The sequence below is a fragment of the Dendrobates tinctorius genome, unplaced genomic scaffold, assembly GCF_039654945.1.
Source record: "Dendrobates tinctorius isolate UK_male_01 unplaced genomic scaffold, ASM3965494v1 ptg000029l, whole genome shotgun sequence".
Lineage (NCBI taxonomy): Eukaryota > Metazoa > Chordata > Amphibia > Anura > Dendrobatidae > Dendrobates > Dendrobates tinctorius.
The window spans coordinates 20,203,219-20,218,400 of NW_027361697.1; the positions used below are offsets into that span (position 1 = coordinate 20,203,219).

Consider the following 15,182-nt stretch of genomic DNA (forward strand, 5'->3'; position numbering starts at 1 on the left):
TCAGCTGACACCACCGAGCGAGAGAGAGCATCAGCCCGGACGTTCTTCTCACCGGACAGATAGTGCAGGGTGAAGCGGAAGCGGGAGAAGAAAAGCGACCACCTGGCTTGGCGAGAGTTCAACCGCTGAGCCGTTTGTAAGTACACCAGGTTTTTATGATCGGTGTACACCTGAAAGGGAAATCTGGCTCCCTCCAGGAGATGTCTCCATTCGGAAAAGGCCAACTTCATTGCCAGCAGCTCCCTGTCCCCGATGGAGTAGTTTCTCTCCGCCGGTGAGAAGGTCTTGGAGAAAAAGAAGCAGGGATGCTTCCGACCTTGAGCATCCTTCTGGAAAAGGACTGCTCCTGCACCGACGGACGAGGCATCTACCTCTAGGTTAAAGGGTTTATCCACATCGGGACAATGGAGGATAGGACGCCAGCAAAATGGGTCTTAAGAGACGAGAAAGCCGCGGAGACCTGTTCTGACCAAACCTTAGGATTGGCTCCCTTTTTGGTGAGGGCGACCAAAGGAGCCACCAGTGTGGAGAAATGGGGAATGAACTGGCGGTAGTAATTAACAAACCCCAAAAAACACTGCATCGCTTTAAGAGAGTGGAGCTCCTGCCAGTCCATTACTGCCTGGAATTTGGCAGGATCCATAGCCAACCCCTGGGCCGAGATGATACAGCCCAAGAACGGCAAAGACTCCTGCTCAAATTGACACTTCTCCAACTTGGCGAAGAGAGAATTCGCCCGCAAACGGTCAAAGACTTTGCAGACGTCTGGGTCGCCCTCCCAGGGCTGTGGGGTACTCGGTACCGGGCCGGTATCAGTGGGATGTGTCACAGCAGCGGTGACCCGGACCGTTGCCCTGGGCGCCCAAGTAATAGAAAGATGTGAATGGTGGAATGTAGTTAGATGAATAGTTAGTGACGCCACCTGTGGTGCTCGGCCAGGGAGGTGTTAAGCCGACGCTGCATGCAGATCAGCTGGGACTGATGGTATGGTGCAGCAAAGATGTAAACGCTTCCCACAGGTGAAGCTATAGTCCCAGGGCAGTGTAGATGTGGTTGGCCACGGGGATGTAGCGGTGCCGGAAAGGTAGGAAGCAGACAAGACACAGCGGGGTGCAATTTCTGTACCTTTACTTGGTAACTGCAGTCCAGGGTCCTGATTACAGATGGTATTGGAGCAGGCTAGCCTGGAAGCAACTCAGAGATTCTCTCTCAGCAGATGGGTTGTGCAGTCTCCTTAAAAGCGCTCATTCGAGTGAAGTACTCCCAGTACTGAGTTACACTGGAGTTCCTCCGGACAGATGTTCTCAAGAACCTCACTTGCACGGCAGACAGCTGTAGCCTATCTCGGGGACTCCTCTCTCCTGAGTCTCGGCTCACTATCCAAGCTGCTGGTGTGCCCTCAAGTCTTAGATGGGAGTAGGGCATTTACAGCCTCCTACTCCTCTGGTGTCTGTTGCAGGACCATTAGTATCCGTACAACCGTGGAGACCAGGCTTCAGTTCATGCGCTCTCTCCAGAGATGAGCTCGTCCTCTCTGCTCTATCTCAGCGCTCCTTCCACACATCTCCACACTTCACCCTCCGCAGACTAACTAACTAACCACCCTTTCCTCCTGGCCCTCAGAGAGCACTCCTCCCCTTAATCCCGGTTCAGAGTTTCCCCTGCTGGCGTGGAGTAGAACTGTGTTGCATGCATAGATTGACTGCGAGAGAGACCCATCATAGCCTCCAAGCCTGGCATTACCCTCCCCTGGAGGAAGGCAAAGCCACTCTGGCGACCATACTCCTGGGGGGCGCCACACGTCTCTCCGGTGGGAGGCCAAATCTGGAGAGAAGGTGAGGATGTCATCCAGATAGACCACCACCGAGGTGGAGAACATATCGCGAAAGACATCATTCACGAAGTCCTGGAAGACAGCTGGTGCGTTACAGAGGCCGAAGGGCATGACCAGATACTCATAGTGGCCATCCCTGGTATTAAAGGCTGTCTTTCACTCGTTCCCTTCACGTATGCGGATCAAGTTGTAAGCCCCCCGTATATCTAGCTTAGTGAAGATTCGGGCCCCTCGCAACCTGTCAAACAGCTCAGAGATCAGGGGAAGACGATACTTGTTTTTGACGGTTATGGCATTGAGACCTCTGTAATCAATGCAAGGGCCCAGCTCTCCACTCTTCTGTACGAAGAAGAACCCTGCCGCCGCTGGTGATACCGACTTCCTAATAAACCCTCTTGCCAGGTTCTCCCGGATGTATTGTGACATGGCCTCCGTCTCCGGGAGAGACAGAGGATATACGCGGCCTTCGAGGAGGCTCCGCGCCTGGCAAAAGGCCTATAAGACAGTCGTAGGGGCGATGGGGTGGAAGAATCTCTGCAGATTTTTTAGAAAACACATCCGTGTACTGCTGGTAGTGTCCTGGGAGTGCGGAGAGATAAACGGGCACCTCGGTGGTGGCTACCTGAACGCAGTCCCTCATGCATCTACCCTCACAGGAATTGCTCTAACCCAGTATTCTCTCAGAGGACCACTCTATATGAGGAGAATGGCAACGAAGCCAGGGAACTCCTAGGAGAACCTGGTCGATGTCCTCGGGCATAATGAGCAGAGACAACGTCTCGTGGTGAGACGGCGAGATTGAGAGCCCAAGGGGTGCTGTCTGGAGTGTAATTTGGGACGGTAAGGTCAAACCGTTGACCACCCTGATGGTCACAGGGTGAGGAAGTGGCACCAAAGGAACTGGGTGCTGTTGGGCGAAGGCCAAGGACATAAAGTTTCCCTCTGCCCCGGAGTTCTCCTTCCGTTCTCCCTCTGGTAGTGACAGGAGGTAGTGAGGGTAATTTAATTGGTAATGGTCTGCCACCTGACGAGGAGGATAGCGATTGGATCTCTGGAGTATCAGACTGGATGTAAGACAGCCAACGCCCTATCCTGTTGCTGGTGATTCAGTCTGTTTCTCAGGTCTTGGACTTCAGCTCTGCTCCAGTCATCTCAAGTGAAGTTTGTTTTTTGCTAATGTTCACACTTGCTCATGTTGGTTAACTCAGTTTTTGAGTGGTCAGCCAGCCCGGCTGGGCTGTGCTGAATTTCCACTCTTATTTATCTTATTTGCCAATTTGCCTTTTTGTCCTTTATTAGATTGGCCTCTTCTTGCTCTGTCTCAGAATATTCCAGAGTGCTGATATAGTGGGAGAAGTCTAGTGACTTCAGGGTTAATTTTGTTATCAGAAGCGTTGGACATTATTTTTGGTAGGGTTTTTTGGCAGATTGCAGACAGTATCTTTCCTTTCAAGTTAGTTTGGCCCCATCGTTTGCTAAGCCTATTTTTATGCCTTTGTGTTTTCATTTTGCTTCACCGTCAATACATGTGGGGGGCTGTCTTTCCTTTGGGGTCTGCTCTGAGGAGTTAGTTTTCCTCTTTTCTTACTTTAGGCTTATTTAGCTCTCTGGTTGTGACGAAGCATCCAGGACCACCGTAGGCACGCTTCACGACTGCTTCTAGTTGTGTGTTAAGATCAGGGCTCTGCAGTCTGCATAGTTACTAACCTCTGGTTTTCTGAGACTTAGCGTGTGATGCTTTTTTTCTCCTCGGTGACCCATTCATAACACACCGCTCTCTAACGTCCCTCGGAAGGACAGTTTGGAGAAGAACGTTCCAGTGTCTAGTAGGCCTCCTCCGACTACCACTAGACGCGATCGTTTACCGACCGCTGAGGGCACCTGTTAGCCAGGTGACCAGGTTGTCGATACTGGAAACAGCGTGCTGAGATTCGCACCAGGCGCGACTTGGAGCCGGTGCGAGACTCCTCCATGGCCTCCGGGGGCATGACTCCAAGAGCGGGGTGTTCAAGGGGTTTAGAGAAGGCGGGAGCCAACCTAACCCTCGGTCTGGACTGAGAATGCTCCAACCGGCGCTCCGTTAAACGGAGATCTATGCGGGTGGAAACGGTAATCAGCTCCTCCAGACTAACGGGAACCTCCCTGGTGGCTAGAGCATCTTTTACGTGCTCCGCCAAACCTCTCCAGAACACAGGAACGAGTGCTTTATCAGGCCATTCCAGCTCGGAAGCCAGTGTCCGGAAGCGGACGGCATAATGGCTGACCGAGAGGGATCCCTGTGTTAGTGCCAACAACTGGAGAGAGGTGTCGTGTGTGACCCGCGGCCCCAAGAAGACCTGCTTTAGGGAGGTCAGGAACTGAACAGCACTCAGAACCACGCTCCCACAGTGGAGTGGGCCATTCCAAAGCCCTGACCGACAGGAGGGAGATGATGAACCCCACCATAGCCCACTCTGAAGGGAATCGCGTGGCCAGTAGCTCAAGCTGGATAGAGCACTGGCTCACGAAACCCCTACAGGTGGCGCTGTCGCCCGAGAACTTGTTGGGTAACGGGAGACGGGACAATGTCGGGACGGGAATGGATGTAGAGGCGCCGACGACCGCCCCTGCTGCCGCCTGGACGGCGACTGCAGTGACGTCCGCAACTGAGGCTGAGCGCTCAATAGCGGGCAACCTGCCCTCCAGCTGCTGGACATATCGCTGCAGGTGCTGCTCGTCCGTCATTGTTAGCCGGGCCCTGGCGCTATGATAATGTTATGGGCTGGCGGAACGCACCAAATAAATAAAGATGAAACACTATATGAGGTGCGTTCGCAGCCCGGGCCCACCGTGCAGAGGTGACTAACTGCAGCTGGAGAATGAGAGAGTGGCTTGTAGAAGAAAGCCGGACACCGGTGGATAACCACTGACCCAGTGTTAGCAGGCACGAAGCCCGTTGCTTCACGAAGCAGGTACCAGCCGGCGAACAACCGCAACCTGTTGACGTCACAGATCACGGTAGTGTGAACCACCACTTAGTACGGGTGCAATGTCCACCCTCACGGACGCCACTAACCAGCCTATCATCTGAGCTGGAAAGCTCCCCTAAGGTGCACGGCGTTTAGGCGGACGCTTCGGTAGCAGTGGCCCAGGAGGCCTGTATTGGCCGACGCCCAAGGCGCTAAAGGAAAACGATGAGGAACACTGAGGCGCTATGCAGTGTCAGAGCTGCTGTGCTGTCTCTAATTCCTAAACCTAACTCATGCGTAATATCCAAGGAGGGGGAATTATAATGCGTCAGTCACCAGGCTCATTCATCCATCATCACACATACACTAAGTACTATAGCCTCAGTCTATCATAGCGCATGGCGGGGCGGCCATTCAAACCTTTTATAGCCGGGACCTTCCTGATCCTCCAGGTGGACCAATCAGAACTGGAGAAGGACCTGAGCATGTGACTCCCGATCCCCAATGGGAGATCGTCTCATGAGCATGCTCAGTGGACCGAAGGAAGGACTTTGACTCTGGAGTCTTTTGCTGCTGGCCAGGCTGCATTGCCATAACTGGACCAGAGGTGGCAGCAGCAACCGAACTCACAATGCTGGTGTGAGCAGAACGCCGGGATCGTGGAGTCTGCTGAGCAGGCTCCACTGCAGCCGGAGGGGAATGGGAGACTGTCGATGTCAAGGCTCGGGAGTCCCGCTGTGCAGCGCCTGGAACCCGACGCCTAACACACAGAGCCTGACATATGCCTTTTCCCCGATCATTCTCATTGCGGCAGTCATAATGAAAGTCAGAGTTGACGGAACAAGAATGATATTAATAGCCCCTTTTTGGCCCAAAAGAACTTGGTTCTCCTGGCTGAGAATGCTCTCGGTAACTGACCCTTGGATTCTACCGGATCTCCCGGACCTACTATCTCAGGGGTGTTACACTCTCTGGCAGTGAACCTCCATTTAACAGCATGAAATTTGAATGGGCACTGCTGAGGGAAAGAGGGTTCTCAGAGAACCTAATTACTACACTACAAAAGAGTAGGAAACCGGTTACGACAAGAGCCTATGGGAGAACTTGGAAAAAATTTCTGTCCACCTCCAGGGTGAGAGTCCAGGATGGGGTCCAGATTGATAAAATTCTTGAATTTCTACAGAGAGGCGTAGAGCAGGGGCTGGCGGTTAATACATTAAAGGTACAAGTAGCGGCTTTAGGTGCCCTTTATAACCATGATGTGGCAGGCAACCCTTGGGTAGCATGTTTTATTATGGCTGCAACCAGGTCTAGGCCAATAGTTAGCCATAAGTTACCATCGTGGGACCAGAATCTTGTACTATCCACACTAACAGGTTCCCCGTTTGAACCTATTCAGTCAGCACCCCTAAGAATCTTGTCATTAAAAACTGTTCTTCTGGTGGTGCTAACATCGGCTCGTAGCGTGAGCGATATTCAAGCTCTATCAGCAGTGCCACCATTTACAAAAATTCTAGAAGATAGGCCGGGTCAGGTTTTAATATGACTCTACCTAAAGTGGCATCACATTTTCATAGGTCTCAAGAGGTAGTCCTTCCTTCCTTCTGCCCAAATCCTAGGAATACGTCAGAGGAGATATTTCACGCCCTAGATGTGAAAAGGTGCCTAGTTCAGTACATAGAGGCCACCAAAGGATGTAGGAAGGAAGGCTCTCTCTTTGTTGTTTCCAGGGACCCCAGAAGGGACTCAAAGCATCTAAGAGTACCCTGGCAAGGTGGATAAAGGATGCGATTGCCCTGGCCTATTCATCCAGCGGGAATACCATCCCAGAAGGGTTGAGAGCCCATTCCACAAGAGCAATGGCGAACTCATGGGCTGAGAGATCTGAGGTATCGATAGAACAGATCTGTAAGACTGCCACCTGGTCATCACAGTCAACCTTTTTCAGACACTATCGATTAGATCTAGCCTCTACGTCTGACCTGACCTTCGGGAGAAGGGTTCTTCAGGCTGTGGTCCCTCCCTAAGCTACCAGTCTCTGTAATTCTCTCCATGGTGCTGTAATGGGTGAGAAAGAATAACTTAGTTACTTACCGATAACGGTGTTTCTTGGAACCCATGACAGCACCCGCTTATTCCCTCCCTTCATGTGTGCGGTGAGCACGCTTTACTATTTGTAGAGTGTTTTCGTTTAGGCATGGTGCTTCTTGATAATAAGCAATATTATAATGTTATGTATATATTTCTGTTGTTTAACTAACCTGGAGACCCTCTGATGCTCTGTAACCAACTGGGAGCGGAGGAGAGGTGCCGCCTTTTTTATCTGTAGGTTCCTGTTCCTGAAGGGCGGATCCCCTCTCTCCGTGGTGCTGCCATGGGTTCCGAGAAACACCGTTATCGGTAAGTAACTAAGTTATTCTGCTACATAGAGGTGATCTGAGCATCGCCTCTATGTAGCATAGCCAATTAAGTTGTGGCAACTTCTAGCCTCCCATGGAGACTATTGAAGCATGCCAAAAGTAAAAAAAAGTTGTAAAAATACGAAATAAAATACAGAAGCTCAAATCACCCCCCTTTTGCCCCATTCAAAGTAAAATAATAAAAAAATCAAACAAGCATATTTGGTATCGCCGCTTTCAGAATCGCTTGAACTAGCAAAAAAAGATTAACCTGATCGCTAAACGAACGGCATAGCGGGAAAAAAATTAAAAACACGAGAATTACATTTTTTTTTGGTCGCCTCAACATTGCGCTAAAATGCAAAACCAACGATCAAAAGATCGTATCTGCACCAAAATTGTATCATTAAAAATCAGCTCAGCATGCAAAAAGTAAGCTCTCGCTCAACCCGAGATCACAAAAAATGGAGAGGCTATGAGTATCAGAATATGGAGCAGTTTTTAATAAAGTTTTGAATTTTTTTTTTCACCACTTAAGTAAAAAAAAAGAACCTAGACATGTTTGGTATCTGTGAACTTGTAATGACCTGGAGAATCATAATGGCAGGCCAGTTTTAGCATTTAGTGAACATGGTTAAGAAAAAAAACAAAGTGTGGGATTGCACTTTTTTTTCGCAATTTCACCGCACTTAGAATTTTTTTTCCCGTTTTTTTGAGTACACGTTATGGTAAAACAAATGGCGTAGTTCAAAAGTACAACACGGCCATATGGACTGAAAAATAAAAAATGTATGGCTCTGGAAAGAAGGGGAGCGAAAAACGAAAACGCAAAACCGATAATGGGCTCTGGAGCAAAGGGGTTAATATAATTTCTGCACAAGGCCAAGTGAAAATAAAAGGGCAAAATACTCATGTCTACATGTGTTTGTCAACAAGGTGCAATATTACTTTATTTCATATTTATTTTTTATTCTGACTTGTAGTAAAAATATGTAATGAACTAGACAAATTATTAAATGGCACTCAAGGGAATAAAACAGTTTTTAGTGGATTCATTTGTGGAGAAGTCACCTGTTCACAGTGGTAATCCAGTTTTTTCATTAACATCAAGGAATGTAGATTGTGAGCACCAATGGGGACAGTGATGTGTAATGATGAGGTAAAGTGCTGCGGAATTAATGGCACTACATGAGTGAGTAAAATAAATGGACACAGTTTACCTCCTCTCCGTCCCTGTACACTGACCATTACTCATTTCCATTCTAAAAGTTCCGTGTCTCCAGTACGTGTGGTGACAGTTTTCACACGATGTATCGGAGACACGTACTCACGTAGGCTCATTCAAATGAATGGGTCTGTGCACATGTCAGTGTGTTCCCATGGACCGTGTCCGTGGGCAAAACACGCTGCCATGTCTGTTTTTTGCCGTCAGCACGGACGACAAAACATCCCGCACACGGAGAACACACATTAATGTCCTCCATGTGACACGCATTGGCGCCGGGGAAGAAGCGCTACAGTAAGCGCTGTTCCCCGGCAGCTTGTGTTGAAGCCGGCTGTCATTCTCCCCTGCTCTGTCGTATACAATCCGTTTTATTACTAAGCAGATATTAATCATACAGGACCAGTTACAGTTTCCGATGTTACAGGACTGCAATGTATCTGACGCCGCACTATCGCTCCACAGGACTCCTGATTTTTTTTCTCGCATCCATCTAATTTCAGAGTCAGATCCCATCACGTTGCGATTTTTTTCCTAGATTGTCTATCCGTTTTTGATCTGAGTCATGGATCAAACTCGCCAAGTCTATGGGTCCGTGAAAACATTGGACAGCACTCGGATGCCATCGGTGTGCAGTCTTGATTGTTTGCTTGGTAAAGCTTAAGCAATCTTCATCATTTTTGGGGTGTTTGCATGCGAGAAAAGAAAAAACGATGAAATTCTAATGGTAAAAACAGACACTGACCAAACTCTGATGAAAAGCTGATCCAGATCGCCCATAAAAATAAGTCAGGTTTTTTTTTTCCGCATGCAAGAAATGTCACCATCTGAATGAGGCCTTAATTCGTCTTCCCTTCACGGCAGCCATTCACTTAAATGCTGCAGTGTGTGGGGAACCCCAGCGAGGTGCGGCTCGGGCACAATTGAGTCAAAATCCAGTCTATCATCCCATGGAGGCTCACCTGGCCCAATAAGCGCCCCACTGCCGCCCCCTAGTGTTCATCCAATCCCCTTCAGGCACAGAAGCTTCCTGGAGCCACAGCTGCTGAAAGTTACTTATTTTCTTGCTCTTATTATTGAGGCTTTCAGGGTAATTGACAGATTAGTTGCCACCTTCATCTGTGGATGGTGAACCTGCTGTATGGTGCAGGCACATCACCAGCACTGCCATCCACACTGGGCTGCAGAGCTTGCACTCACTCCATTGACAAATAATTGGTCTGTCCACCAGCCATAAGGCTGTGTGCACACGCTGCGGAAAAGGTGCGGATTCTGTACAATCCGCAGGTGAAACCGCAGGTCAAAAGACCTGCGGTTTTACCTGCGGATTGCTCTGCGGTTTTGCCATGCGGTTTTTCATCTCCTCAATGGAGGAGATGGCAAACCGCAGGAGAATCTGCAGAAAGAATTGACATGTCAATTCTTTCTGCGGATTGAAAACTGCAGATAATCCGCGCGGAAAAATCCGCACCGTCTGCACTGTGGTTTTTGATTCCCATAGGGAATAATGGTACTGTACACCGCAGCAGAAACTGCTGCGGGTCTGCAGCGGCCAAAACCGCTGCGGAACCGCAGCAAAATCCGCAGTGTGTGCACACAGCCTTATTGTGTGACCCCTTCTCAGGCCAGAGGCTCCTCACAATTGCAGCACAGGCTTCGTCACCTTGATCCTTCTAGGAGATCGTCCGCTCTTCACAGATCTGACCTAAGAAGCTCGCGGTCCACCATGTCTTCTCCAACCGCTAGTCAGGATAGCGAGGCTAATGTCCACCTGACCGCGCTGTACAAGCAGCTGGAGGAGCAGGAGGGCACGATACAAGAGCAAGCCGAGCGTCTTATCAAGAAGGATGAGCAGCACCAGGCTTCTCTAAAGAACTTGGCTGATGCCAAAGACAGGTCAGTAGTGTAATGCCCTGCGCCGATCGGCAGAAGCTTCTCTTCTCTACTAACACTATTTCTATGTCGTGAACCAAAGTCGAATCTGTGTGTGTGTGTGTGTGTGTGCCACACTGCTGCTGTGCTGGTAATGCCACTTCCCTAGAAGTAGAAGTTCCGCTATATCACATGAGTATCGGTGGTGCTGTGTAATGGTTGGTGCCGCGGTGGTGCTGTTCATCAGCCGGTGCGGCGGCGCATACACATGGTTTAGTAATCCCATGCGGATTCACCTGCGTTCAACAGAAGGCAGCGCTCTGGACGCAGCGAACATGCGCCACTTCCAAAACACTGCTACTTCCGGAACATGGGCACATAGCCATAGAAACTTGAGAAACCTCCATATAGGTTTTTTTTTGTTTCTGTTTACATATAACAACTAATGAAACGCTGATGGTAAAAACCGACAACCTGACCAAACACCGATAAAAATCGGATCCAGAAGACTAATAGAAAAATCACTGACCTCTGAATGAGGTCTTACAAATCTGTGCTCTTTACTAAAGCCTCATTCACACCAGGTTTTCACTGATGAGCAGATTTATCCACTTTCTATTTGTCAGTGGAAAAATAATTACAACGCACACAGATGGCATCTGACTAGTGTCAGATTCTTATTTACTTTGATTTGGTGGCTCCATACACTTTATACGATACTCTGACTAGCAGCAGGCATTTCTCTGCAATTTTGCTTGGATCACTTGGTCAACAAATAACGAATATGTGAAGATCCCCATAGCCGATCATACATATGAGTGTTATCCATGGGGGGGGGGGAATGGATGGCACTCGTACGTGAGAACCTGGTATGTGGATGAGCTCTTATCCAATTGTCTAGTCTTATTTCTTGGCGGGGTAGTGATGTGAAGGAAAACTAGTTTTTGCATAGGCTACTAGTTTTAGATTCTGGTCTGTTTTGTTTTTGCAGTAGAGATGGGGGGGAGCACTGGGTCACAACTGATGTCTTTTGATAACCGTGTAATCAGCTGAGGCACAATGAAACTGGTTTTGTTGCAACTTCTATATGGAAACCTTGGATTAAACTCAGATGAGTGCACATTAGATGTGAGGTGTTCCTCTGCATAGCGGATGGGCGCGGGAGTCGCCTGCTATCTACGTGGCCTAGTTGGTGCATGGTGAGCTATCTTTCTTTCTTTTTCCCACAAGGCCAATATACACTAGCATTGGATATGGATCGCAGATACGGTTGTTGGGGCAAAATGACCTGAACAGTACTGATACTCCACAACTACGAAAACAAACTCTTATATTTATCTCATGTAAAGACAACAGCATATTAGAAGTATAACGTGTTGTTTTTTGTCATTTTAATGTCCATGTGCACATATGCCGAGTATCAGCTCTATTTTCCTTCCTGAATTTTTGAACAAAAAAATTGAAATACATTGTTTGCAGTGTTTTGACATTTCCTTACTGATTTACAGTCAACACCTGTTTTTGCACTACTTTTTTGCTGTGTAAAATGCATCAGCTGCCTTTGACAGCATTAATATGGGAACATACACTCGGAGTACAGATGCTGGCAGTGAAGGGGTCATCTGAGCACCTGTGTCTCAAATGGTTATTCAGATGTCGGTATCTTCTATGTACGAGAAAATCGCACCAATTATTTTGATCAGTTTGGTCCTAGCCTCATTAGGTGTGGTGTGTGTGGTTTTTTTTTTTATTTCACTACATTTACCAATTTAATTCTTTTCATATTTTGATCAGGTGATTCTGAACACGGTGATACCAAATGTCGTTTTTTATTTTATTTTTTTCCCCACTTGCTGGCAATCAGTTGGCGACCTGCGGTCATGTGACACGGGCGAGATTATGGTCGCGCTTCTGGCGCGATGACGGCAGCATTTAGTGGGTTTTCAGCCGTGGTTGGTTCATGATTCCACCCGTGGCTGTTAGGGGGCACATGACAGCTGGTCAAAACAGCTGACGTGCCAGAAAAGATGTGGGCTCAGTGAAGGAGCCCTCATCAAAGGGAGAGACATGACATGTGCAGTGCATGTCACAAATGGGTTAATGGACCATCCGGTTCAAGGAAAAAAAATCATACATGTGAACAGCCCCATTGACTATCAAAAGTACGAGTTATTGGTGAAAAAACATGGATGGTTTCTCGTAAGAGAAACTGTTGTCTGAATGAGACCTTATTCTGATGATATACTCATGAGTTCTGCTTATCAGGACACTCCACAGAAGGAGACAGGTGCTGACCGATCACTGCCATCATCTGTACTACAAATTAGCATGTTTTGATATAGCAGCATCTCAAGTTGTTGAGACTGGGGGAAAAGCTGTTTAGATGTAATTTTGTTTCCAGGAATTAAAACAAACCCCCCTAATAAGTCTAAAGCCTGAATGCATACACTTGCAACCGCTGGCTGTGCAGGGAACTACAGCAAGCCATTCCACTTCCATGGAACGGTGTTGCGCTCCCAGCAATAGATTAATAATGGAAATTTCAAATTAAAATTCAGCACTAAGGATTTATTTTCACATCCATTCACTTATACAGCTTGTTCCCATTTTTACAGAGCCGTTGCTGAACTCCAGGTGAAGTTGGCGCAATCTGAAGAAGAAATAGAAAAGTTGATGGCCTCCATAAAGAATAAGGACCGGGAGCTGGAGTGCCGTCGACAACACAGCCGACTTCTGGCTGAAATGTGTCGCAGCCGACCTATGTTGGCTTCTTTAGTTTCTCTTATGGAGGAAGCTGAAGTAATTCCTTGTCTTCCCAATGTGGGACACGGTAACGGTAACAGCCTTCCGAGTGTTCATCACCACGCTGAAAGTGATGAAGACTCGGATGTAGACAGAACACTTTTTGGGACCACTGTATAAGGAGAAAATGCGTTACTTGTGTACAAGTTCCTATTTGAGGATAAGTGTGTGTAGTTTTATACTTGGTGTTTTTTGTCACAATTCTGAATTTTAGTTAGAACTCGGGCAATATCTTATGAATCCGTTCTTATACTGTGTGAAATTAGAGCGTCTGAGATGATGTACACTGTTATCATTCCATTTCCCATGTTACACATCCACGGAAGGTGCCCATACATCTCGGTGGGACCCACTGACTAACAATGCGTAATTGGGCCTCTCGACTATCCCCTAACAGACATTGGGAGAAGAAGGGTCAGGCATGTTAAACTTCAATCTTTTTGTTCTTGCTGAAGATGAGCTTCTGCCACAGGTGTCTGGCAGGGGCTTACTCCCCTCTGAAAACACATGGATGTATATCACGGAACTGGACGGAATAGTTGTTGGCCGAACACGATTGAAGATGTCTTGACACATTGGTATTTGGGCCATGTTCACACAGAAGTATTTTGGTCAGTATTTGTGATGAGCTAATGTGCTGGGATAAGATGTTATCAGTGTTTGACAAACCCAAATATTATGTTCTAGTCCCGGCAGCTGCATGTCTTTCTCGACTTTTCAACAGCTACAACACATGCAGCGGGGACTAGAAAATATTCTTCGATAATACGTTGCCAAGCACTTTTGCTCATCACTAATCAGTACATATAAGCCGAAACCAGGAGTGAGGCAAAAAAACCAAAATTTTTTCCTCTGTTCCACTCATGATTTTGACTTACAATTACTGACACAATATTGAACATGTGAAAGAGTAATCTAATAGTCCATCACCCCAAAATTCACTTTTAATGGCCTTTACAGTATTGTAGGGTACTTTTTGCCCCTATAACAATCATACTAGCCCCGTATGGTTCCTGGCTTAGTGCTTGAGAATTTAACTTTAATTCATATGCAAATGAGAAGGTTTTCATACACCCTTGGTGTGACTAAGAGTTTCGTGCCCAGTTACACCTAATTTGCATATTGGGACCCTTTCTCTGCTTCTGATTGGAAGTGGCTGAGTGTTATCCTCCCTGTCTCCTTTTCTTCTAACGCCACACTCCACAATCTTAGGTCTATTTGTGTAGCAAGCGGCGTCAGAAGAAGGGAGACAGGTAAAACAAGCAGGCTGGCAGCAGTCAGACAGCGCTAGCTCTGGGAAGCGCATGCTGTCAATCAGAAGCAGGGGAAGGACCCCAATATACAAATAGAGGCGTAAGTGTGCGCTAAACTGTTGGTCGTGCCAAGGGTGCACCAAAGACGAGCAGCTTATTCTGCACTTCCATTACAAACACTTTAGAAGTTGGTGTGCGTAGGGTCAGGAGTAATCTGCACCAAATGAGTATTTGGCTAGCAGCTATTCCAGGTGTGTGGACATCATAATGTGTTTTTTTTTTTTTTTTTTTTTTTCCGTTACTCATTCTCTATGTGATGTGCTTGATTCATGCTCCTCACTTGAATGCTCTTTATGCTGCCCTTTCTTTAATTCCCATTCATATGTCTACCATATTACTAATCAACTAGCAAAAAGGGAGAACCCGTGACCTCCACTCATACAAGCTACAGAACACTTAAGGGAACTGTAAAGTGTCAATGATCTCAGGAAAACTCAGAACAGTGAAATCCTGCATTCTATTATAACTGTTAATTCTAAGAGTTGTCCTTTTTGTTTTTAGGTATTAAAATTTTACATGGCATGTTCATTTGTTTTTTTTTTTATGCAAATTAAAAGGATCATATTTTAGCACTCTAGCACTCTCAATGCGTGCGTGGTTTTATTTATTTTTTTCCCTCCTGACAATTTGAGAACTGCAGTGCTTTATAAATCCCGTGGGATGTCAATTCTCAGCATTTTTGCAGGGTTTTTCACCCATAGACAGGGGGAATGCTGAAGAAAAAAAACAAAAAAAAAAAAACTTTGACTGTAGATAAAGCACACATGTAATCTGCACCCAAAAAAAAAACTT

The 15,182-nt window shown here is 47.1% G+C and overlaps 1 protein-coding gene across 1 annotated transcript; it reads left to right on the forward strand.

The window, feature by feature from the left end:
* The first annotated feature begins 9,527 nt into the window (after positions 1-9,527).
* Positions 9,528-14,967, forward strand: LOC141085843 (vimentin-type intermediate filament-associated coiled-coil protein-like). The gene is made up of 2 exons (XM_073571428.1): positions 9,528-10,299; positions 12,891-14,967. Exons 1-2 carry the CDS (start codon positions 9,911-9,913, stop codon positions 13,195-13,197), a joined length of 696 nt encoding a protein of 231 aa, XP_073427529.1. The 5' UTR covers positions 9,528-9,910; the 3' UTR covers positions 13,198-14,967.
* Positions 14,968-15,182: the final 215 nt, after the last annotated feature.

Excerpts from the sequence above, each read along its gene's own strand:
- LOC141085843 (XM_073571428.1), top strand. The coding sequence starts at position 9,911 with ATGGTACTGTACACCGCAGCAGAAACTGCTGCGGGTCTGCAGCGGCCA. Across the intron at positions 10,300-12,890 it reads TTGGCTGATGCCAAAGACAG|AGCCGTTGCTGAACTCCAGG; the intron begins GTCAGTAGTGTA and ends CCATTTTTACAG.